This window comes from Mus musculus, chromosome 8, assembly GCF_000001635.26.
Source record: "Mus musculus strain C57BL/6J chromosome 8, GRCm38.p6 C57BL/6J".
In the NCBI taxonomy this organism is placed as follows: domain Eukaryota; kingdom Metazoa; phylum Chordata; class Mammalia; order Rodentia; family Muridae; genus Mus; species Mus musculus.
The window spans coordinates 55,031,172-55,054,944 of NC_000074.6; the positions used below are offsets into that span (position 1 = coordinate 55,031,172).

At 35.5% G+C, this 23,773-nt stretch overlaps 1 protein-coding gene across 3 annotated transcripts in view; it reads left to right on the forward strand.

The window, feature by feature from the left end:
• Gpm6a (glycoprotein m6a) overlaps positions 1-23,773 on the forward strand; it is a 281,445-nt gene that overhangs the window by 251,738 nt on the left and 5,934 nt on the right. For 2 of the 3 annotated variants that reach the window (NM_001253754.1, NM_153581.6), the window contains exons 2-5: positions 6,157-6,349; positions 16,064-16,220; positions 18,934-19,087; positions 23,601-23,677. In NM_001253754.1, coding sequence (NP_001240683.1) covers positions 6,157-6,349; positions 16,064-16,220; positions 18,934-19,087; positions 23,601-23,677 — 581 coding nt within the window. The remainder of the gene's footprint in view (positions 1-6,156; positions 6,350-16,063; positions 16,221-18,933; positions 19,088-23,600; positions 23,678-23,773) is intronic. The other variant, NM_001253756.1, reaches the window with a different exon arrangement.

The following is a 23,773-nucleotide window of genomic DNA, read 5'->3' on the forward strand; positions in this document are numbered from 1 at the left end:
CAATAATTTTAATCATTTCTACATAAAAAGTATATAGAACTAATAGACACTCAAGAAAACTTTCACTTACAATTCAAATAGTGATTCATTCTCCCTGACATTAGGCCAGGTATGCAAAAGGAATGAGCATATGGAAGAAGCTTAGCCCTGTGAATTCCTGTCAAGGATCTCTCAGTGCCACCAAGGGATGCATTTCCATCTATAATATGATAGGAGAAAATTAGCTGGGCTCTATTCTGTTAAAATGCAAAGGCTAAACTGGAAACTGAAGTGGCACTTTTAAAAGAGGTGAAGGATGTATATGTTTATTAATATTTTAACTTGAGCCAATAATCTCTCATTTCCCACTTCTGAAGATAATGCTAAGACCGCCATCGATTACTGAGATTTGTCTAATACACAAATTGATTTCTGTGGTCTTCCTTTTGAAATTTGAAGACTCCTTGGAGCAACATAATTCCGCATCAGGCCTCAGGGGCTTCTAGGTTTTAGCATGCTGCCCCGCAGCTTTAGTGAACGGGCTTTAGACCACTGGGCAGGCAATCATCAAAAGGCAACTTCATGGTCCCTGAGTAGCTGGGAGCTTATCATCTCAACTTTCAGGCAACTGTTTCATATTAACTGTTCTATGAAATTTCAACCTCTCTTTTACCCTTCTTATTGACACATCTCACACTTGGTAATGAAGGCTGCTTCTTCCTTAAATCCCCTATATTGCTATTTATCCAATTTCCGTCTTTGTCTTAGTGGTTTACCTTGGTATAGATTTTTTTTTTTTTTGCCATTTTGTCTTCTATTAAAGAAAAGAATTCTGTTATGATGTTTTATTTAATATACCTTCACATCTTTTAGATATTTTGCACATGTTGCCTCATTTACTCATTCCCTGACCACCTTATCAAAGTCTGAAATCAAAATTTTAATATTCCTGAACTGTCTTCTTTACCCAAATTTCTTCACACTTTCATAAACACTCATAAATCCTATTTTAACAATGTGTTCCTTATCTATCCTCTAGCTATTTAATATTGATTTTGTTAATTTACATAGCTTTAGCAACTAGCACCGTCTCTGGCATCTCTATGAGGATTAAATCATTATATTCTTAGTAGACAAATAAAAACAAAAGGGTCCAATAAAAATTTATGGTAAGGTAAAAATGTTAGTTACATATTAAAAATTAGCATGACTGCTGTGTTTTGAAGTAAAATAATAAAGTCAAGTAAAAATGAAGTAAAAAAAATAAGAAAAATATTGATATGGATGCCAAAAGAAAAGTATCATAAATAGAACTTACATGTGATAGAAAATCATGTTTTAGAATTCAAAACAAAAAGATAAAGAAGCCAACACTAAGTTAATAATATAATATTATTTGTCCCTTAGAAATACAAAATACCTTTTTCTTTACATTTCATTCATTTTACTTAACAGAGTAAGATAACAAAAACTATAAATGAGAATGTACAAGTGTTGAAAAGACAGAGATAGCACTTAGAATATTCATAAATGACATGGTTATCAACAAAAATAACAAAACATTACAAAGTTATTCTCAGGACATAGAAAATAATTTAAGGCTTATAGTTCTGAAATAAATATGAAAATTCCAATCAAAATCTACTGAGTTACTATGTGGAATCTCTAAAATGTACAGAACAAAGTAAGTGAAGGGTAAATGGTAATGGCAAGCATGAAAAAAATGACTGTGTGGGAGCAGTTTCCTCCACCATAGATCAAGACAGGAGATAGATAATTGATGAGATGTTATCATGTATGAGATGAGATGAGATGAGATGAGATGAGATGAGATGAGATGAGATGAGATGGGAGATGGTATTGTTGACTGAGAGAGAGGGAGAGGAAGAGGGAGAAGAGAGGGAAAAGAGAGGAGAGAGAGGAGAGGAGAGGAAGGGAGGGGAGGGGAGGGGATGGGAGGGGAGGAGAGGAGGGGAGGGGAGAGGAAAGGAGAGGAGAGGGAGATGGAGGGGAGAAGAGAGGGATAGGAGAGAGGGAGCGATAGGAGAGAAGAGAGGGGATGAGAGAGGACAGGGAGGGAGAGGACAGGAAGAGGAGACAGGAGAGGGAGAGAGAAAAAGGGAGGGAGAAGGACAGAGAGAGGAGAGGGAGGGAGAGGAGAGAGGAAAGGGAAGGAGAGAGGAGAGGGAGGAAGAGGGAGAGAGAGAACAGAAAGGAGAGGAGAGGAGGGGAGGGGAGGGGAGGGGAGGGGAGGGGAGGGGAGGGAAGGGGAGGGGAGAGGAGGGGAGGGGAGGGGAGAGGAGAGAGAAAAGAGAGGGGAGGAGAGGAGAGGGAGAAAGTGAGGTCTAGGAGAGAGGGGAGGAGAGGAAGGGCAGAGAGGAGAGGGAGAGGAAGAGGGCATGTAATGGAGAAGATTAGATAGCTTGTAAACCAAAGTGCCTCTCTGCCTACTGGATAATGTCTAAGGTAGGGATTTTTTAATACAGAAAGAAACATCTCCTCAATAAAGGATACTGGAAAACAAATCAATGAGTTAATTTTTAGTGTGATTATCCTTACTTTGTTGGTCTCTCTTTTCTGTTTTCTAGCTTTCTCTTATTTACTCTTTTCTTTCTCGTTGATTTAGTTTTTGCTTTTCACTTTGGTACAGTGTGAGAAATAATTGTAATCCAACACTGGGCTTATTTTTCAATATTTAAATAGAGGTAAACTGATTGTATAGTGTATGAAAAGATAATTATACATCTTTTTAAAACAACTGTATCAGGGGAGTTTCTGATTCCTTTGCAAATTTTACACTGGAAGAAGCCATTATATACCCTCATTAAATTGTGAGAAAAAATACTAATTTTTAAGGGCGTGTTGAAAACAAAGCTTTCTGAATCTTTTAATATTTATCTTCATCATAAATCTGACAATATACCATTATTTTACTTGAGATGCTATTCCCAGAAACCAGATATAATAAATGCTTTTGTGTGCACACATGGATATAGCATGCCAATTCTCTATCAATATTTGAACCTTAGCTTTGTTTGAGAATTAAAAGGCCTGATTCTCGTAATATGTAGTGTTGAAAATATACAAAGTGATCATTACTGTTTTTATAGAGATTTTTCTCAAGAAATCTATTCCCTCTAGTGCCAGAAGCCCACTTACTATACTTCATTAATATTCATTTAATAGAGTGTTTTTGCACTTTAGGTTCAGTAAAAGCATGATGATGGGGGATAGCAGAATCCTCAGCCTTCAGCAGTGATTATTGGGAGTGCATCCTGGCCCAGAGGCACGGTTGCCATGGTGATGCTACTGATCTGCCAAAGCTGTTTCTCACTGTGGGTGGAAAGAAGCTCCCCTGCCAGCAACTATGTGGGATTCTGGCAGCTGGAGAGAATGCTGAAATGGTGTGCTGGCTCTCCATATGGGAGCTCAAAAAGACTTCTTTAAATGCAGTAGGCAACTCTGCCCAGACTCCTAGGAAGAATGAGTTTGATGAGGATGTAGTCCTTTACAAGCTCAATATGTCCCCAGTGAGGCACTTAAGGATTTAAATTTGAACAAAAGTTTTGCAGAGGGTCAACACTTAAATTTTTCTACTCTGAATATTTCTGCCATACAGAAATGGAAATTTACAGGCACTTGTATTTGTCAGCAAAGGTAACATCATTCTGAGTAATTTATATGGCAATGTTTAACCATGGAATAAGGATATATTTTGTGTATTAACTCAGGGTCCTCAACTTTGGTTTTCCCTAGTGTTAGAGTTTGTCTTATGCGTTTCTAAATTTGGGAGGTGCTAGCAAGTTAAATGTGCAGTGGATGTTCGGGTTCATGAGCACATTTCTCTTGGGGAGATAAAGCCTGGCACTGAAGCTAATATTGCCCAGATAATGCACAGCGGGCTAAAGATGAATGAAGTACAAACTAGTTCTCATTTTATTGGGAATAAAATTAAGCAGAACTCCTAAGTGACCATTTTATGTTTTTATTTTATCTGTTTTTAAGTTACTCTGGTTTCCTATTTATTCTCCTGTAAAAAATCTGTGCTCTAGGATCAAGTGAAGGCGATGGCATTCAATATTTATTACCTTTTCTTTGTCTTTGAGCTCATAAGCAGATGATTACATTAAGCATCGGCATTTCATTTTAACATTATAAGGAGTCTGCAGTAGAATCCTTCCACGGCTATCAAATGCTTTGAGAATAGAAAACAAATAAACAAACAAACAAACAGAACCACAAAACTCAGATTCAAAGTCATTGCAGCCATTTGGTGAACTTGACAGACTAGGAGGTCATTCCTCTTGTTAGTACTAATTTTACTGGTTTCCCCCTTCAAGTAATTACTGAGATGAAAATGGAAAGGAGAAATTATTGAAAGAAAATAGTCTAGTTTTTTTCCTGCCATCCTGTTAGTCTCTAACCAAAACTGGGCTCAATGACATTCAGATACTACACACACTGGTCTCAGCCATCTGTTGGTGAATTTTTTCTACTATATGAAGTTTCAAGCTGTTCTAACCTTTTCTACTTCCCTATATTCATATTCTCTCTCTCTCTCTCTCTCTCTCTCTCTCTCTCTCTCTCTCTCTCTCTCTCTCTCCCTCTCTGTGTGTGTGTGTGTGTGTAGGATACATGTTCAGGAAATAATTGTTGCTTCACAAGAAAGAGCAACAGAACTGGGGAGGTAGTTGAGCTCCTGTACAAATTTCTTCTGAAGGAAACCTTATGGGTTATGATTCTCTAAGTCTGTTTAATGAGCTTTATCAAATAATACACTAGCTCATTCTCCAAACATAAAGTCACTTCACAAAGGAACTTTTGAATCTCCTGTTTTACATGTTATTGCATATAAAAAATTAAAGATTTAGATTTATATAAAGGATCAATGACCAAAAAGTACTATAATCTGAAAGACAAATTCCTCCCAAATATGTAACTTTTTTAGCCCTGATACAGTGCTGCCATTGAAAGGTCTAAGGACTAACCTCATATGACAGAACACAATTAGAATGTAGACCTACTAAAAATATTACATAGTTATCTTCAAAAAGTATATAAAGTGTATATGGAGCAAATTAATTTCATACTGAAGTATCAATGCCATTCTCAAGTTGAATTATGTGTAATGAGAGCATCTTACATTTATGGAGTTCTTTGTCATGCAGTATTATTTTTATATATTGTCTCATTTTATCATCACAAGAACAGTATAAGGTCATCCTCTTATTTCCCCCATTTATTATAAGATCAAAAGATTGAAGTGTTAAAAATCACAGTGATGGGATCAGTATTATGCTCTACCTGTTCTCTGCTTTCAACTGTGTCCAGATATTACTTCATTTATTTTCAACCAAAATCTATAAATAGATTTTTCATTATGAGTCACTCTGTAAGTAGCACACATATGTGAACTCAGAACTCAACTTTAATTCCTTTACTATTTGGAATGTATCTAATGCTTCCTGATTTTTTTTTCTTCTCTAACTTTTGGATTTTGTGGGTCAAAACTCAGTTAGTTGGATTTGCAGAGTACTACAGTTTTCAAATAACAGTCTGAAAATTGCAGAGATAGTTCAAAGAAATAGATATTACTTAAGTAAAAAAAAAAACCCATGAACTATGAGAGCAATGAATTCAAAGCAGGATGATATGCATGTGTGTGTGATGATTTATGAGTATGGTTAGAAAAGAAGAGCTTTGGTTGGACTAGGGTAGAAGATGAAATCATGAACCTTGGCAGCACCCACTTGATGGTGGAGAATGGACTATAACAATGGACTTCAACTTCATTCTTTCCTAGACCCTCTAGGGCTTGATTTAATGTGGTTGACCTGGGATCATCTATCATTACTAATACTATGTCCTATAGGGTTGAGGTCATAGAAACATTTTACCAAGATGAATAAATAACATGATTTTTCCTTCTTTTTCTTCTTCTTCTTCTTCTTCTTCTTCTTCTTCTTCTTCTTCTTCTTCTTCTTCTTCTTCTTCTTCTTCTTCTTCTTCTTCTTCTTCTCCTTCTCCTTCTCCTTCTCCTTCTCCTTCTCCTTCTCCTTCTCCTTCTCCTTCTCCTTCTCCTTCTCCTTCTCCTTCTCCTTCTCCTTCTCCTTCTCCTTCTCCTTCTCCTTCTCCTTCTCCTTCTTCTTCTTCTTCTTTTCTGTTGCTCTTCTACAGGGTGCTTCGAGTGCTGCATTAAATGCCTGGGAGGTATTCCCTATGCTTCTCTGATTGCAACCATCCTGCTGTATGCAGGCGTTGCCCTGTTCTGTGGCTGTGGCCATGAAGCCCTTTCTGGAACAGTCAACATTCTGCAGACCTACTTTGAGTTGGCAAGGACTGCTGGAGACACACTGGATGTTTTCACTATGTAAGTCACTCTTTACATCCACCTTTTGGGAAGTGCATTATGTTGTTTACGGTTTTTTTCCTAAATAAATATAGGTCTAGCCAGGTAAGGGGATTCTGAGAAAAAAACTAAACCAAAACGACAGCAAACAAACAAAAATAAAATACATTCATGAGGCAAACATGATTCAGAAAGGGGTTGATCTATCAACCAACATAAATTACTTTGCATAGAATATGAGGCCAAATTAATAGAGATTTTACCAAGGCTTTTACATGAATTAAATTACCATGAAGCAGGAAAATTTTGCCTTGCTCTTTGAATTTGAACAGACTCTTCTTTTAAAAAGATAGTGGAATGACAGAGGATGGAGGCAGGCACAAATCTAAGGTTGGGTGTTAATTTAGGAGAGTTATAAAATTCTAAGCAAAATTAGATACTTCAAAATTTTAACCCAGCCATGAATATAATATTATCTTACTTTCTCTACATCACAGGAAATATTGTAAATATTGTTAAGGATTCTTGAAATCTTCTGTCAGATAAAAAGTAAATACTGAGCAGCATTTCTGAAAATACCAATTGTGTTTTTAGCTCCCCTAAAACATAAACTATTAGGGTAAAAATTATGATGATGTTGAAATAATATATTTTTGTAAACCTGACTCAAGCAGTCTAGAAGTGAAAGCATGTTTTTTTCCTGGTTTTAGCCTGTTTAATAGTATAGATAACTAGCCTTTAGGATTTACTTACAGGAGGATTCATTTCCAAATAAGTTATTCTCATCACCTATTGTGTGGTTTCATAATCATAGGGAGAAATTCCTTATTAGTGTACATTTTTAAAATACAAACTCCCTGTCCCAAAACCACTCATGTTTGTTAGCCTTGACACTGCTTGCATTTATTTGATGCTGCTTCATTATATAAGTTTGGAATACTCATTTCTTTTCTTTCTTATTATTCTTCCTGCATACTCACACTTTCTGGAATCAGATTATTTATATTTTCAAATTGTACTGGCTGTCAGGTGGTTTATGACCCCATTGCTCTTTAACCACATCCTTCTGGGTAAAAATAATCAACCACAATTCTGATTTATCCAAGTCCACTCTTGGTGTCATACTAAGATCTAAAAACTCCTTAGTAGCAGAAAACTATCCTATAACTATACTATCAAAACTATGCAGTCTTAAGGGCCAGGTGTAGTAGCTGGCACCTTTAATCTCAGAACTTGGGGAAAAGAGGCAGGTGGATCTCTGTGAGTTTAAAGCCAGCTTCAATCTACATAGCTTCAGAGCTTCATAGAGGACCCTGTCTCAAAAGTAGTATACAATGTTGCTAAATTTCTTTATTATCCATAAACTATAAGCAGATTGTTTTCAACAGTATGTTTAATAAGTTGAATCATTGGGGTAATTAATGTTAATAATTCCTTGTGAAAACAAAGAGAATAGAGTTGCACACTCGTGTCATACAATAGAATCACAGTTCTCTACTCAGTGGGATAAAGGGTATGTTATTCCAGATGAGGAAGCAGCAGAAATTTTAAGGAAAAGTTATTTAGTTTTTATATATTTACCATAAATTTTTGGATATTTTAAACATTGATAAATTCCAATCACTAAGGTTGAAATATAATGAAGGTATAGCCCATCCACAAACAGAGATTAGGAAAAGAGAAGATTGCTAATCAGGGAGACCAGCCAATACATGTGGCAAATCTCTAGGAGCTCAGCTACTCAAGAGGTTGGGATAAGGTGAATCTCAGGTTCAAATCTTACCTGGGTTGTAGAGAACATTCAATGCCAGCCTGGGAAAATTAGTATGAGTCTTACTCAATATTGAAATCACAAATTGAGCTGAGGGTAGTGACATGTAATAGAACAGTTGTTAACACTCATGATATATGTATGAAATCCTCATCTAGTATATATGAGTTCCAATCCTCAGTACTGTAAAAAATAGGAAATAATTATTAAAAACTACAATCCACATATCTGAAGTATTATGTCCCCCAAACTGGCAAATAATACTTACTAATACTTACTAGCAAATTAAAAGTTGTCTATTTCATATTGTAACATTATTTCTCAAACTATTTTAGACTAGCTTTACCCATTTTATTAAATAATAAATATATATTCCTATGATTTATTGTCATAAACTTAAACATTACCAAACCCAGAAAATCAAATCTTCATAGCAATCAGCATTTTAGATTTAAATTGCCAGAATCATCCTTTGTTTATAGTTCATACTCATATAATTCACATGGAATGTATTATACTATTTCAAAATCCAACTGGGTAAGCAGGGCACGGTGGTTCGCACCTTTAACACCAGCACTCAAGAGGCAGAGGCAGGCTGACCTCTGAATTCCAGCCTAGCCTAGTCTACATAGTAAGTTCTAGGATAGCCAGAGCTATACAGTGAAACCATGTATTGGGAGGAATGAGGAGAGAAGATAAAAAAGGAAAAGAAAATCCAACTGGGTTATTGCTACTTAGTTCAGGAGAGTTTTCATAAGAGGATTTCATGGACATATTTTAATGTGATAAAACTGACATTTTCTTTTTAGTTATATCTCAGCCTAGCCTGGACAAAATATGTTCTCACTGTTCATTATTTTAAGTTACCACAGATGTCTTTGAATCCACGGTTCTCTATATTTAGTCTGAATTCAAATGGCTTTATACAGTTATAGCACATAAAGTTTGTAAGGAGGCATAAGACTAATAAATGACTATAAAATAACATATTTGATATTTAGACAACAAACATTAAAATGTCATAGATTTCTGCTCAAGCCCTGAGGATAATATCTGTGGAAGTTTGGGAAAGTGAATTTAGAGGAGACTTTGGATTCTACATTTTTATAGTTTTTACAGTTGATCCTTTTTGTGAGAAATTAAATGTAAGACCAATAAAGAGTAATTGAATGAAAAGAATAGTATACTGATTGGAGGAGTCCAAATTATTTCTTGTGATAGTGTGATTCCTTATGTTCATTATATAAGCCTCATGGAGCTTCCAAACAGATTAAAGTACTCTCCTTGCTGAAAACAAATGAACAAACAACAAAACATAAAATAATAAAATTAAATTAAATTAAAATCAAACAAAGAAAAGCAACACCATCCCCAAGCAGATGAACACAGCAAAGGTTTGAACCATCCAACTCTCACCATGAGAACTGAGAAATTCATAATAATGGAAAAACTTCGAGGTGGTGGAGATTGCCTTCCACAGAGTTGCCTCACAGGGATGGGAATGTCAAGGGGAAACAAAGGGTGCAAAACAGGAAGCCTAATGCAGCTGGGACAAATATTAGACTTATGGGTGATTTGTCTTGCTCATAAATAAACTGTAAAGAATATGTAGAAGAATGTTCATAGATAAAGTATGTGACAAATTTTAGTGTTTTGCAGAGTCTTCTTTTATTCATGTATTAAGACTCCTACATCAAATGACTAAAAAAGTGCCCTGATTAATTAGATGGGTGAGCTAAAAGACAAAGGAAAAACAATTTCTAAAGGTCCACGGTTTCTACTTGCTTTCCCCAGGGTCTAAGTAGCTATTCTTTTTATCCTCATATTAATATTCACTTTATCCCCCCCTCTCTCTTTTGCTCTTACACCCATACTCTTCATCTTCCATTATTTATCCCATCCCTCTGTCTCCTCTCCCTTTCATCTCCTTTCTCCTTTGTTTCTCTCCCCACATCCTAAATAAATACAAGTATCTAAAAATATTCCGTGTCTCTAACACTAAAGAACAATCTATGATAAGCATGTAACCATGAAATGTCACCATTGCGTTTTACTAGTCCTCCTTCTAGCATGAAATTTCACTCTTTACAGTTAAGTCTGCAGTTGGTTTCCATTCTTCAACAAGGCATTTCAGCCATGTACTACTACTGGTGTACTCTACATACTAATTTCCCAGCCAATGCTACCTGCTATACAGTTTGTCATTGTTCAGCCAATGTGTGGAAGACAATGAATTTCTAATAGCTTTAAAATCTGATTTTAGATTTTTAAACATTTCTGTCTATCATTATTAGTTGTTTTTACAGAAGGATTTTAGCTATTGACATGTTGATTTGGTTCTTCAAATCCACATCGTGTGTTGGCTCTAAACTTGTGATTAGTTTATAATTTTATCTCCTTCTCCCATTATCCTCCCACTTCAACAACATCTACATATTAGCACAACCACTTGGCTCACACACTCTGGAAATGACTCGATAATGCTTTGTGGTGAAGAGCTCTTCTAACTATGACCTGGGATCTTTCACCTGGGAGAGGTTTTGACAGTGTGTCACTGCTGTGCCCTTGACTCATCTTTTAACAAAGCAAGCAAGAGGAGGCTAAGTACTTTATGACTGCACAACAAATTTATAGATGATGGAATACAAAATATGGATATGTCAAAAATTGTATGTCAAAAGGTGATCCAAATACTTAGTTGCTAAATGGTTTGGCATCTTAAATAAATATCCTAAAGTTTGGTCACATGTTAGGTTTACTATTAAGTAAAACTCTCAATAATTTATTTTAAAAAAATTTTATTTGATATTTTCTTCATTTATATTTCAAATGCTATCCCAAAAGTCCCCTATACCCACCCTGCCCTGCTCCCCTACCCATTCACTCCCACTTCTTGGCCCTGGCATTCCCCTGTACTGGAGCATATAAAGTTTGCAAACCAAGGGGCCTCTCTTCCCACTGATGGCTGACTAGGCCATCTTCTGCTACATATGCAACTAGAGACATGAGCTGTGGGGGTACTGATTAGTTCATATTGTTGTTCCACCTATAGGGTTGCAGACCCCTTCAGCTCCTTGGGTACTTTCTCTAGCTTATAATTTATTTTTTAAGGGCTATATTTTATTTAAAAAATAATAGTAAGGGTTTAGGATCTGATAATATGGATTTACAGACAGAGTGCATTTTGAAGATATTTTATCATTGACATTATATTAATGTATCAAAATTAGTTTCCCAGATTATGAATTATTTAATCCTTTAAAAGTGAAGTAAGCACTAACCTGAAATAGATTCAGCATTTTATTCCTAACTAACCTTATAAATTTATAATGTCTACATTTTTATTTTTCATGTTTATTTTTTGGGAATTATTAAAAAGTAAAACAGGGACTGATATTTTAATGGTTGAATCAAGGAGATAAGATAAGGCTAAGGCACGATAAATTAAGGCTTTGAAGCTAGGGCAGTCTGTAAACTTTCTCTACTCATCTGCAATGTTAGTAGGCAAACTAAACACTTACACCTTCTACTTATAATAATGGTTCAATAGCAGACAAATTAGAGTTTTTGTAGATTACTGATTAGCCTTGGAGATCAGAGCATTCTTTATTTCATAGGTAAAACTAGTGTTAGAAAAATCTTATTGAATTAATGACTTCTGAAATAATAGGCAAATAATGTGCATTTTTACAAAGCAATTTTTAAAAAAAGATGCTTTTACAAAACCAGAAATGATGATTCTTAAAACTAAGAAATTGATTCTTTCACAGTTTTAGAGGTCAAAAATCTGAAGCAGGTCTTACTAGGTTTATTGCAATGGGCTGAAATCAAGATGCTGGCAAAACTGGGCTCCATCTGGAATCTCTGGAGTTGTTCCATCTCACACAAGCCACCTGCATTCTTGGCTCCTTGTCCCTTACCATCTTCAGAGCCAGGCATGTGGCATCCTGGAAATCTCTAAATTTTATAGTGACATTCTTCCATCTTTCATTTTAAAGATTCACACTATTATATTGAACCCATCCCTTTACTTCAGGATATATTTCCTATCTGTGATCATTAAACACAACTGAAAAATCGTTCTGAGCATACAAAGGGCCTCATGAGCACCTTTGAGCATGAGTGACCTTTGAAGGCCACTATCCTTTACACCACTGGTAAAAGTAGAGAGTATGGAAAATGTGTCTCCCCCATACTGTAAAATATGTTATAACTTTGAAAACCACTGAAAATAAGTTCTTTTAATGTCATAATGCATTGCTGAAGTGCAAGTTTTCAAAGTAATAGAATTAAAATTTATATAAGAAATTGAAAGGATAAATGCTGATAACTGTTTTTCTTTCTACTCCATTTCTACACAGAAAGCACATGTTATTTTTTAATTTTACATGGCTTTATAAACAAACATTGAGAATTTTGAAAGGATTTACAAGGAGATAAAAAGTCTGAGAGGTGGGATATTACAGAGTGTCATTTTGTCAGTAAACTTAATGGGTTCAGACCTTCATGAACGCAAAGCTAAAGTAAGTCCAGCTAGGAAATAAGAAAGCAAAGAAATATTTATTACATGCAGCAGGTAAAGGTAGCATGAGATTTATCTCTATATCAATGTCCTTCCTTATGTTGTTTTCAGATAATCTCTACATATACATACACATATACTATATATACATATATGTCATATACATATTTTAGCTGAGTACATTCTTAAGCATGTTCAATTCGAAATGTACACTACTGTGCGTGCATCATTAGGGTCATAGTTCAAGAAGGAAAGGTGATGTACTGGCAAATTTCTAGGAACAATTTTTATTGTACTAAATGTGAAACAAGGGAGTATCTTAGGAAATCTTTTTCCTTACAAGATTTTAGCTTCATCTAAAGGATAGGATAATTGAAAGATACATTAACATAGAAATTTCCCTCTAAACATACTTCCCTTGCTTGTGTGTCAACATTAATTTGAACGTTTACTCAAAAACTGGAATCAGGAGATAGCTGTTCTATCATGTTGATTGAATCAACTTTCACAAGCCAGGGTATGTAACACCTGAAATATACACAGATGAATATGTAGGGGACCAAAATATAGCATATAGACAGTAAATTATGATTAATCGTTAGAAAATTAATCCTGGCATGTGCTAAGACATGGATGAATGACAAAAAACTTAATGTTAAGTGAAACAAGATAAGAGCCACAGAGACAGTGATTAAATTAGATATCTAACAGTATATTTCATATACAAACAAAAACAAAAACAAAAACAAAAAAAACCAGACATCTGACTGAAATTAGCTGGTTTGGAGGGTCAGACTAAATTTAAGTTATTGTTCAATAATATAGAGTTTTGGTCATGTAAGATTGAAAAGTTCCTGGAGTCTTCTTGGCAACATTGTGGCATTTACATTTAACCATACCACTGTGGGCATGTAAGTCAAATAAGGCAAAAGGTTATTTTACTTCTACTGCAAGAAAAGTTATTAAATATGAATTTTATGGATCATTGCGGTTTTTCAGTAAATTTCAAAATCGGAGACAGTTGTATTATTTCATGAAACCTAGCCCAGCAGAAAATGGAAAAGCAACTTCCAATTTTCTATAGCAAAGACTTTTGAACTTATCTCCTGCTCAGTAATACATGGGAATCAAGTGATTAGGAAGCAGTAGCCATTTTTTGCTACTCAGAAATGGGCTATTTCCCAACTCAGAAGAGATATTACATACTCTACCACTACTATCGAATCAGTGCATTCTAGTAAATGACTTGAAACCTAGTAACACATGAGACAGTATCAGAATTATTCTTGCCAGGCTTCTATTTATATAAAGAAATGTATATTTCCTGTTACTGCTATAAAATTAATAACATTATGGCTTCAAATATAGGAATGGGACTGTGGGGAGATGTGGAGAACTTATGTAGAATACACAAGGAGACCCCAAGTTCAATCCTTAGCATTAACCAAATAAATAAATAAATAAATAAATAAATAAATAAATAAGGAGAAAGAGAAAAAGGAGTAGAGATGAAAACATATATTTTCTCATAGTTGTAAAGTTTAGGAGTTGGAATAGAGGTGTCGTGGTGGGGGAAGACTCTTGTTTAAGTCTCTAGAGAAGGTTCATCAATTTATCTCTTACAGGTACTGGCTTGAAGCCACATCATTCCAATTGGCCTCCATCTTTAGAGTGGTTTCTCCTCCTTTAAAAACTGAGTAAAAATCTTCTTAGGTAAAAATCATAGAAATCATAATTATGAAGGAGTTTGGGAAGTTCATTGAAAATGAATAAGTTTATTGATGGTGTTATAAATCTTTGTTATACTCATTAAATCCATTCCTCAGCTACTTTGATAATGAGGTTGTATTAAGGGTAAATGTCATATGCATATGACATATAAAGCATATAGTCCAATTATTGTACATGATCTATTCCTTAGGGTAAGGAACATAGAGCACCAAGTTGGTGGTGTCGCCACACCTGAATTTCGTTAACATATCTGCAATTCTTACTACACTGACTGTGAACTGAACTACTCACTAGTAGAGATAATGTATGAAAATTAGCCCTCATAGAATATTCTTCAACTATAGGATACAACTATGGTTATAAATACTTCTGTGGGTTAAGAAGATATTATATGGAGCATAAGCACAGAATAGATAGTTTCAAAACAAAGATCTGTAAGTAGAAACGTATTCACAAACATGCTAATTCTTTTTCTAAATTTAATGATCATTGATCTCCTAAATACAGAGCTATAGGAAGAAAATATATTACCTCTCATTGGCCCATTATTATCTATTTCTGTTTAACTCTAGCTATCAAGTATGTATCAGCTCTGTGTGTGAATATGTTTATATTTTATAAATATAATTTTAGTATTTTTTACAATATTTTTACCAACTACATGAAGGCAAGAATTATTGTTATAAGCCTCCAAGGAATTATGCTGCAGAGATTTCTGGATCATTTCTATTTAATATTAATTTGTGATTCTGGCAGAAAAGAAAGTTTATTTGTTATTTACATGGAGAATTCTCTTCCTTTTTATTATTGCTACTATTGTTGTCAGAAAATACTGATGATATTTTATGATAGAAGTTAAATCAAATGTACTTAAAAACAAATGAAATGACAAAGTATAGATGGTCTACCATGTTCATTGCATCAGCTTTCATAGGCCATAGTATAAAACAACTTACATGTTCACACATGAATATCTATGTAAAGAAAATATAGTATATATACAGTGAACTACTATTGACTATTTACTTTTGAAAGTAAACCCTGACATGTAATCAGATATGGATGAATTGCCAAAAGTTCATGTTATGCAAAATAAGCTACTCACTACAAGGATGGTGATTAAATTAGATGTCTAACATTGTTTCATATACATCATTAATGTGACCAGAGAACAAGAGAGATTGTAGAGGATGAGAAAGAAGCCTACATACACAAAAGATCTTGTTGGCAGAGCTAAATTTACAGGCAGACATTAGGCTGTTCTTCTATATCAGTTTTATTATCAAATATTTTACTTAATATGATGTGTTCAGATCCAAATCAGTCCACTGCCATCTTCTCTGCAGTTCCTCCCCTACCTTCCTCCACTCTTCCCTCTGAAGCTCATTTACTCTCTTTCTTTATTATTTAATTTAATACTCACTGACTCCACTTCATATTGTCTGCATGTGGGTGTGAGACCATATACAGAAATCTGGCCAGCCTCTCAGTGTACATATCCCTGAATAAAGGTGGCATTCCCTCTCCCAATAGCCATTCCCTGACAATAGCTCCTCTGTGATCCAAGCTGAGGTTCTGCATACTTGACTCTGTGCAAATCCTTCTTTCATTACAATGGATCCATGAACATTTAAGGATCGCTTTTTATAAATAAATGACAAAAGCCATTGGAATAAATCACCTTGGTTTTGGTTTTCTTTTCTGTTCCCAGGATTGACATCTTTAAGTATGTGATCTATGGCATTGCGGCTGCTTTCTTTGTCTATGGCATTTTACTGATGGTAGAAGGTTTCTTCACAACTGGGGCTATCAAAGATCTCTATGGAGACTTCAAAATCACCACCTGTGGCAGATGTGTGAGCGCTTGGGTATGTTATTTCTCTGCACTCAGCATGAAACATGGGTTGATTTCAGTATCACATGGATGCTTGCACTCACCTGAAGGGAACTAAAGCATTGTTTAAAGCATTGTTTGACATGTCCCTCAAGGATGGCAGTCCTACAACTTCATAATAAGAGTTCTAAATTAAAAGTCTTTGTTGTGAAATGTTGGTATTAAAATTGTCAAATCATATGCACTGCAACTAATTTAGTTTGTACAGAAGGCAATGTGTATTGGTTTATTCTTATTTTAATGATCCTTCAGTCACCACACAAAATAAGAGAAAATACTTTCCCTAATCTATAGGTAATGCATATGCATGTAAATTTCTGTCTCTTCAGTCACAATGAAAAAGTAAAAATACCAGTTAGCTGTAAATCTTTATGTTGAACAGCTTGTAACCAATTATGCGATTGACCTGGCTTAATTGCAGACACATATTTCTGCCTGGGGGAAACTCTGACTGCATATCCATGAACTACAAGTTCAATAATATGACTTAAGGGCATTAAAAAGGGATTGCCACGTAAATTCTTTGAATTGGTAATACTAAATTTCAGATTCAGAGGAAATAAGATACATGAAGATCTTGGATTGATGTTAAACAAACAGACAAATAAAAAACATGTTTATTCAGTTCTCAGTGACCCTTAAATAATTTCTCTGCAAAAAGTCTAGTTTCTGACATTAATTCAACTTCTACTTATACATAGTGTATAATGATTTTAATGAATGATAAGCTTTCTTATTGTTCAGATAACTCACAGCAGTGCTTCCCTGAGCCTTAGAAAGCAATTTTAGTTCTTTGAATATGGTTGACATATTTGTCAGAATGAGGACCATCTTTAAAGTTCTGAGTCCACAATGCTACAGCAGTAGACGGACAATGGAAAGAGTCTGGCAGCTGATCTCAAATGGCACAGAATGTCCCACCCAGCAAGACACTTGCAGTCAATTGTGACATCTCATTCAGAATGGTAAAAATCATCAAATAGTAAAAATAATCACGGAAGAATTTGCACATCTATATACGGATAACTGTCTGCCTGTCATTCAAATGTCTTTAGAGCAATCTTGAATATCTATTTTTAAAGTGAATCATGAGCCACACTAGTTTTCAACAATAGTAGCAATTGTGTCATCAGTCACACTAACACACCAGAAGGTTGGCAGCAGCTGCGTGGGCCCCCTCAGTGGCTATGTAGCATGTAGTCAATTGCAGAAGTTGTGCCTGCCCACTCCCATGACACCTGCTCTGAAAAGCAGGCTTGATCATGCCTGAGCAGAAAAAGGAAACTGTAATTTAGGTATACATTAGTCATATTATCCAGGAAATATTTTTTTTATCATTTTTGACTCTTTATAACTTTATAACCCTAATTTTAAATTTAATCAAAAAATCTCATAGAATATTTTGGTAACTTTTATATTCAAATAGTTTTAACTTGGAAATGATTCATGCAGTTAACATATTTATAAATTATTGCTTATTAATGTTTGTCACAGTGAGCTGATAAGGCAATGCTATTAACATCTCTCTATGCTTTGGCCATATTTCTCTAAATTTCCCTAAGTGCTCATTATTTGTACAATGCCCCTTTCAGGCTTATACTCAAGTAATTTAGACAGTGTTAATGATTTTCTGCATTAAACTTCACACAGTATAATTTTAAAACATAATATCTTCAATAATTTAATGCTTTCTCATGTCATTTTTAAAATGGCAATAGACATAATTGGTTTGCATCTCCTCTCCTTTGGCTTTTTATTTTCACCCCTTTCCACTTCCACTATGGGATTTTTTTTTTTTTTAATTTGGGAGATGTTGAGAAATTTTTTTTGGGCAACTGAGACACCATACATAAAGCTAGAGTTGCTGCTAAACATCCTGTAATTTGTAGGGCAATCCTCACAACCAATAATTATTTGATCCAATTTTTAATAGCATCAAATCTGAGAAACTCTAATTCTGAAAGTTTGGTCTTATCCCTAATACTAGCCATTTCTATTTCATTGCCACATATCTCTTACTTAACATGTTTAAATAAAGGGGGAGTGGTGTTTCTATAGTGTAGAAATATATTGATAGCTCCACATCTAGTACATTCATAAGACTATATATCTGTCATCTAACCTTTATATAGTACTGCACCAGGCATTGCCCCAAACCCACACACAAACACATAATAACAATGGCCAATGTTTTATTAAAGATTAAGTAAGAAAATAGACCTTTATTTTATATTTGAACTATGCTGGGAGGCAATATACAGAGTAGCAGACAGTATATTGATGTTAGAGTTGAAGAACATTGCCTTTCAGGAACATGCTCTGATGCTTAACAGACATTTTCAACGTTTTTGTGAAAGAGATGAGGTGACAGACAAACAAAGATTTAGGAATTGGCCCTCATGTCACAAAATACTATGAGATCCATCTATTACTGTATTGAACAATAAATTAAGAAGAGTTAGTAGATATGGAGGACAATAAGTCTTTTTACATCTCAATTCTCATGAAGTATTTTAAGAAATAATCTCAAATTCTCATATTATAATTCCTAACAGTGTTGTTCTGAGCATGTGTACACCACAGTTCTAGAAGCAGTGTGTGTTTGTTTTAAAGATCCAGACTACTCTCAATCTTCATTTTGCAGTAGCTCATGTGGCTTCTCTCTCTCCACCCTTTCCCGGTTGCAGTTTATCATGCTGACATACCTCTTCATGTTGGCCTGGCTGGGAGTCACAGCTTTCACCTCACTGCCCGTGTACATGTATTTCAATGTGTGGACCATCTGCCGGAACACCACTCTAGTGGAGGGAGCAAATCTCTGCTTGGATCTGCGTCAGTTTGGTAAGTAGATAGTGGGCCTCACAGCAAAAATCACTTTGAACAGCTGCCTTTAAACTGCTGTAAATGGCTTTAGAAACAACATGTATGTAACTTCATATACATATATGACTATGTAGTTCAGGGCATTTTGTAAATTAAAACAGATAGGAATTTCTGAAAATACCAGGTCAAAACAGGTTTCCTTTTCCTAATTTCAAAGCCCCTCTTTAAAGTGTAATCAGGTATCTGTGCCCTTACATCATTGATCTGTGGTTAACTGTATTAATTGAGATATCTAGTATGAAGGTCTCCAAGGAAGATACACTTCCTTATCCTCTAAGATAAGACAGGAAAACTTGGCATTCTAACTAATGATGCTGAACATATCTCAGGTGCTTCTCCGTCATTCGGTATTCCTCAGTTGAAAATTCTTTGTTTAGCTCTGTAACCCATTTTTAATAGGGTTATTTGGTTCTCTGGGGAATGCAAATCAAGACAACCCTGAGATTCCACCTCACACCAGTCAGAATGGCTAAAATCAAAAATTCAGGTGACAGCAGATGCTGGCGAGGATCTGGAGAAAGAGGAACACTCCTCCATTGTTGGTGGGATTGCAAGCTGGTACAACCACTCTGGAAATCAGTTTGGCAGGTCCTCAGAAAATTGGACATAGTTTTACCTGAGGACCCATCTATACCACTCCTGGGAATATACCCAGAAGAGGTTCCAACATGTAATAAGGACACATGCTCCACTATGTTCATAGCAGCCTTATTTATAATAGCCAGGAACTGGACAGAACCCAGATGTCCTTCAATAGAGGAAAGGATACAGAAAATGTGTTACATTTACACAATGGAGTATTACTCAGATATTAAAAACAATGACTTCATGAAATTCTTAGGCAAATGGATAGACCTAGAAAATGTCATCCGGAATGAGGTAACCCAGTCACAAAACAATACACATGGTATGCAATCACTGATAAGTGGGTATTAGTCCAAAAGCTCTAAATAACTAGGATCCAAGGCTTTAGTGCTTTCTATATCACTATAAAGCATGTGTTCATCCACTCATAGTGGTTGTAACAGCATGAACATTTCTTAAGACCCAGTGAATCTAGCAAGTGCTGCAACTATGTGTATGAGTTTGTATGGCCATTCCCTTTGGCATGAGTAGATTATCAGAAAATATATTAAAATATATAAACTCTGAGGCTTCCTCCACCTGCAGTGATCAAAATTACTACTAGATCCTAGTAGCAGGAGTTTATGATCTCTTCCTTTAACCATGGTGGGATTGTTGACTGACTTAGTATTCTGAAGCCTTTGTATATGCCATCACAGCTCCTGTGAGTTCATGTCCTAAATAACATTGCTATGCTCATAGATTAGTGACTCTGTTTTGTTATTTTAGATAGAGATAAACACAGAGACCCACAAATGATCAGTGTACAGAAAATAAGATACTGTAGAGTACTCAGCCCTGAAGGCTATGTATGTATCATACCACCTCTGGGAGTAGAATGGTTGTAAGAGCCACAGGCAGTGCATTGCTACAAAAACACTGTGTTTACCAGACACAACTGGACAGTTACATACATGAGCTCACAGCAATTTTAATAACATGTGCAATACTTGTGCAAGCTTAAAGTGGGCAGAATAGCAGTATGAAGGGGCAATATGGGAATGAAGTTCCACCCTTGGCTACCATTTAAAGCCACTGTAAGACGGATAATAAGTGTTCTTTAAGGTTGTGGCACCTGGTAGATGTCCACATGCCAGTTATGACCATATATCAAAAAGTATATGGGCAGCACAAATTGGACCTGAGTTTAATAAAGAAATGAGGACATCAAGTTCAGTGGATAGAACTCCATGGAGTAGATTGGGTGTGTGTGTGAATATGATAAAAATGCATTATATGAAGTTATCAAAGAATTGATTAAAATAGTACAATAAAGACAAGACTATGTGAATATGCATACACATGCTATGCCTAAGGGGCATTACATGCTTTAATTTATCATATGTTATTATTTCATGGATATATGTAAAAATAAACAAACATACAAGCAACAGTAGAGACCAAAGGCAACATGAATCCATATTTCTTTTCATGCCCTAAAAGGATTAACCAATGACACAATGTTTTCCTTTGGTCCCCAATTGTAAATTTTGGTACAGGCATTGCAAGCTTACACTCACATGCACACACATGCACACACACACACACATGCACACACACAGAGATCATACTCATACACATACAATAAACAACTTATTTTAAAAATTAAAAGCCCATATATTAACTACTAATGTGGCAATAGAGAATGTCTGTTTCTATATGCATAGTATTGGAGGCTAGAAAACATCCTTGGGGGTCATTTTTCAGTATTTTCCATTTCCTCCCCTCCACCTTTTTTTTTAAAGACTTACTTACTCACATTTCTGATACCTCCAAAGCAGATCAGGCTATCCTGCCTGTGGGTCCCAGGTCTATACTTCTCACTGTCAGCGGATCCTGATTTTTTTTTTTACAGCATATTTTATTTTATTTTATTTTATTTTATTTGGAATTTGTAATTTTTATCGTGTTTATTTATTTATTTATTTTTAATTGGGTATTTATTTCATTTGCATTTCCAATGCTATCCCAAAAGTCCCCCACATGCTCCCACACCCACTCCCCTACCCATCCACTCCCACTTCTTGGCCCTGGAGTTCCCCTGTACTGAGGCATATAAAGATTGCACAACCAATGGGCCTCTCTTTCCACTGATGGCCGACTAGGCCATCTTCTTATTCATATGCAGCTAGAGACACGAGCTCCAGGGGGATACAAATTGGAAAGGAAGAAGTCAAAATATCACTTTTTGCAAATGATATGATAGTATATATAAGTGAAAATTCCACCAGAGAACTCCTAAGCCTGATAAACAGCTTCAATGAAGTAGCTGGATATAAAATTAACTCAAACAAGTCAATGGCCTTTCTGTACACAAAGGATAAACAGGCTGAGAAAGAAATTAGGGAAACAACACCCTTCTCAATAGTCACAAATAATATAAAATACCTTGGTGTGACTCTAGCTAAGGAAGTGAAAGATCTGTATGATAAGAACTTCAAGTCTCTGAAGAAAGAAATTAAACACGATCTCAGAAGATGGAAAGATCTCCCATGCTCATGGATTGGCAGGATCAATATAGTAAAAATGGCTATCTTGCCAAAAGCAATCTACCGATTCAATGCAATCCCCATCAAAATTACAACTCAATTCTTCAACGAATTAGAAAGGGCAATCTGCAAATTCATCTGGAATAACAAAAAAAACCTAGGATAGCAAAAACTCTTCTCAAGGATAAAAGAACCTCTGGTGGAACCACCATGCCTGACCTAAAGCTGTACTACAGAGCAATTGTGATAAAAACTGCATGGTACTGGTATAGTGACAGACAAGTAGACCAATGGAATAGAATTGAAGACCCAGAGATGAACCCACACACCTATGGTCACTTGATCTTTGACAAGGGAGCAAAAACTGTCCAGTGGAAAAAGGACAGCATTTTCAACAAATGGTGCTGGCACAACTGTCCGTTATCATGTAGAAGAATGGGAATTGATCCATTCCTATCTCCTTGTACTAAGGTCAAATCTAAGTGGATTAAGGAACACCACATAAAACCAGAGACACTGAAACTTATAGAGGAGAAAGTAGGGAAAACCCTTGAAGATATGGGTACAGGGGGAAAATTCCTGAATAGAACAGCAATGGCTTGCGCTGTAAGATCAAGTATCAACAAATGGGACCTCATAAAACTGATTTTTCTAGTATGGATCAGGTGAATCAAGCTCAAGTCACTGAGCCTTCAAAGCAAGCAATTTATGACTGAGCTATTTCCCTACGAGTTTGCTGCAGCACTCCAGAACTAAATTTCATAGATTCTGCGCTAAAGATATGCTGCAGTGTAGAGATGAAAAGATTTGAAAAGTCCTGTGGGTGATCCTGATGTAGTCGGTTTATAGGTCAACAGGCAAGAGTTGGTATGAGTGAAGGAGCAACTTCTTTTAACTCCTGCTTGTTAATGACACTGGTTTTGATAGGCCCTAAGAAGGGGCAGTTATTTGAGTAATATGTCTTTATAAACTGACAAAAGCCTTGGAGAAGCTGAACAACTTGATCTACTTAGTATACACCCTGGGGCATAATCATTAAAATAATTGTGATACTTCCATATTTGGTTCATTACACTAATGGACCAAAACAAATGCACTAGCTACAATCAAATCTAAACAACCTAGCAGTTAGATTCAGCTCAGCTCTTCTGAAAATAAAAATGTTTAAATTGCTGGGTTAGTTTCATATCTCATAGTCCTAATTCTAGGCACAGTTATTATGGATAATAATAACTTTTTCCATTGTTGCTTACCACAATTTAACATGAAAGTTGTTGAGGTTTGTCAGCTAAATGATTCTCTCTTGAGGCTCTTTCAAACATATTTAATGCTAATTTACAATTTTCTCCATATTGTAGGGATTGTGACAATTGGAGAGGAAAAGAAAATTTGTACTGCCTCTGAGAACTTCCTGAGGATGTGTGAATCTACTGAGGTGAGTATCCTTGCACTCTACTTCTGTCAGAATTTGACCACACACTTTGATATTTAAGAATGTACTATAGTTAAATGTATTTTGATTTTTTTCTAT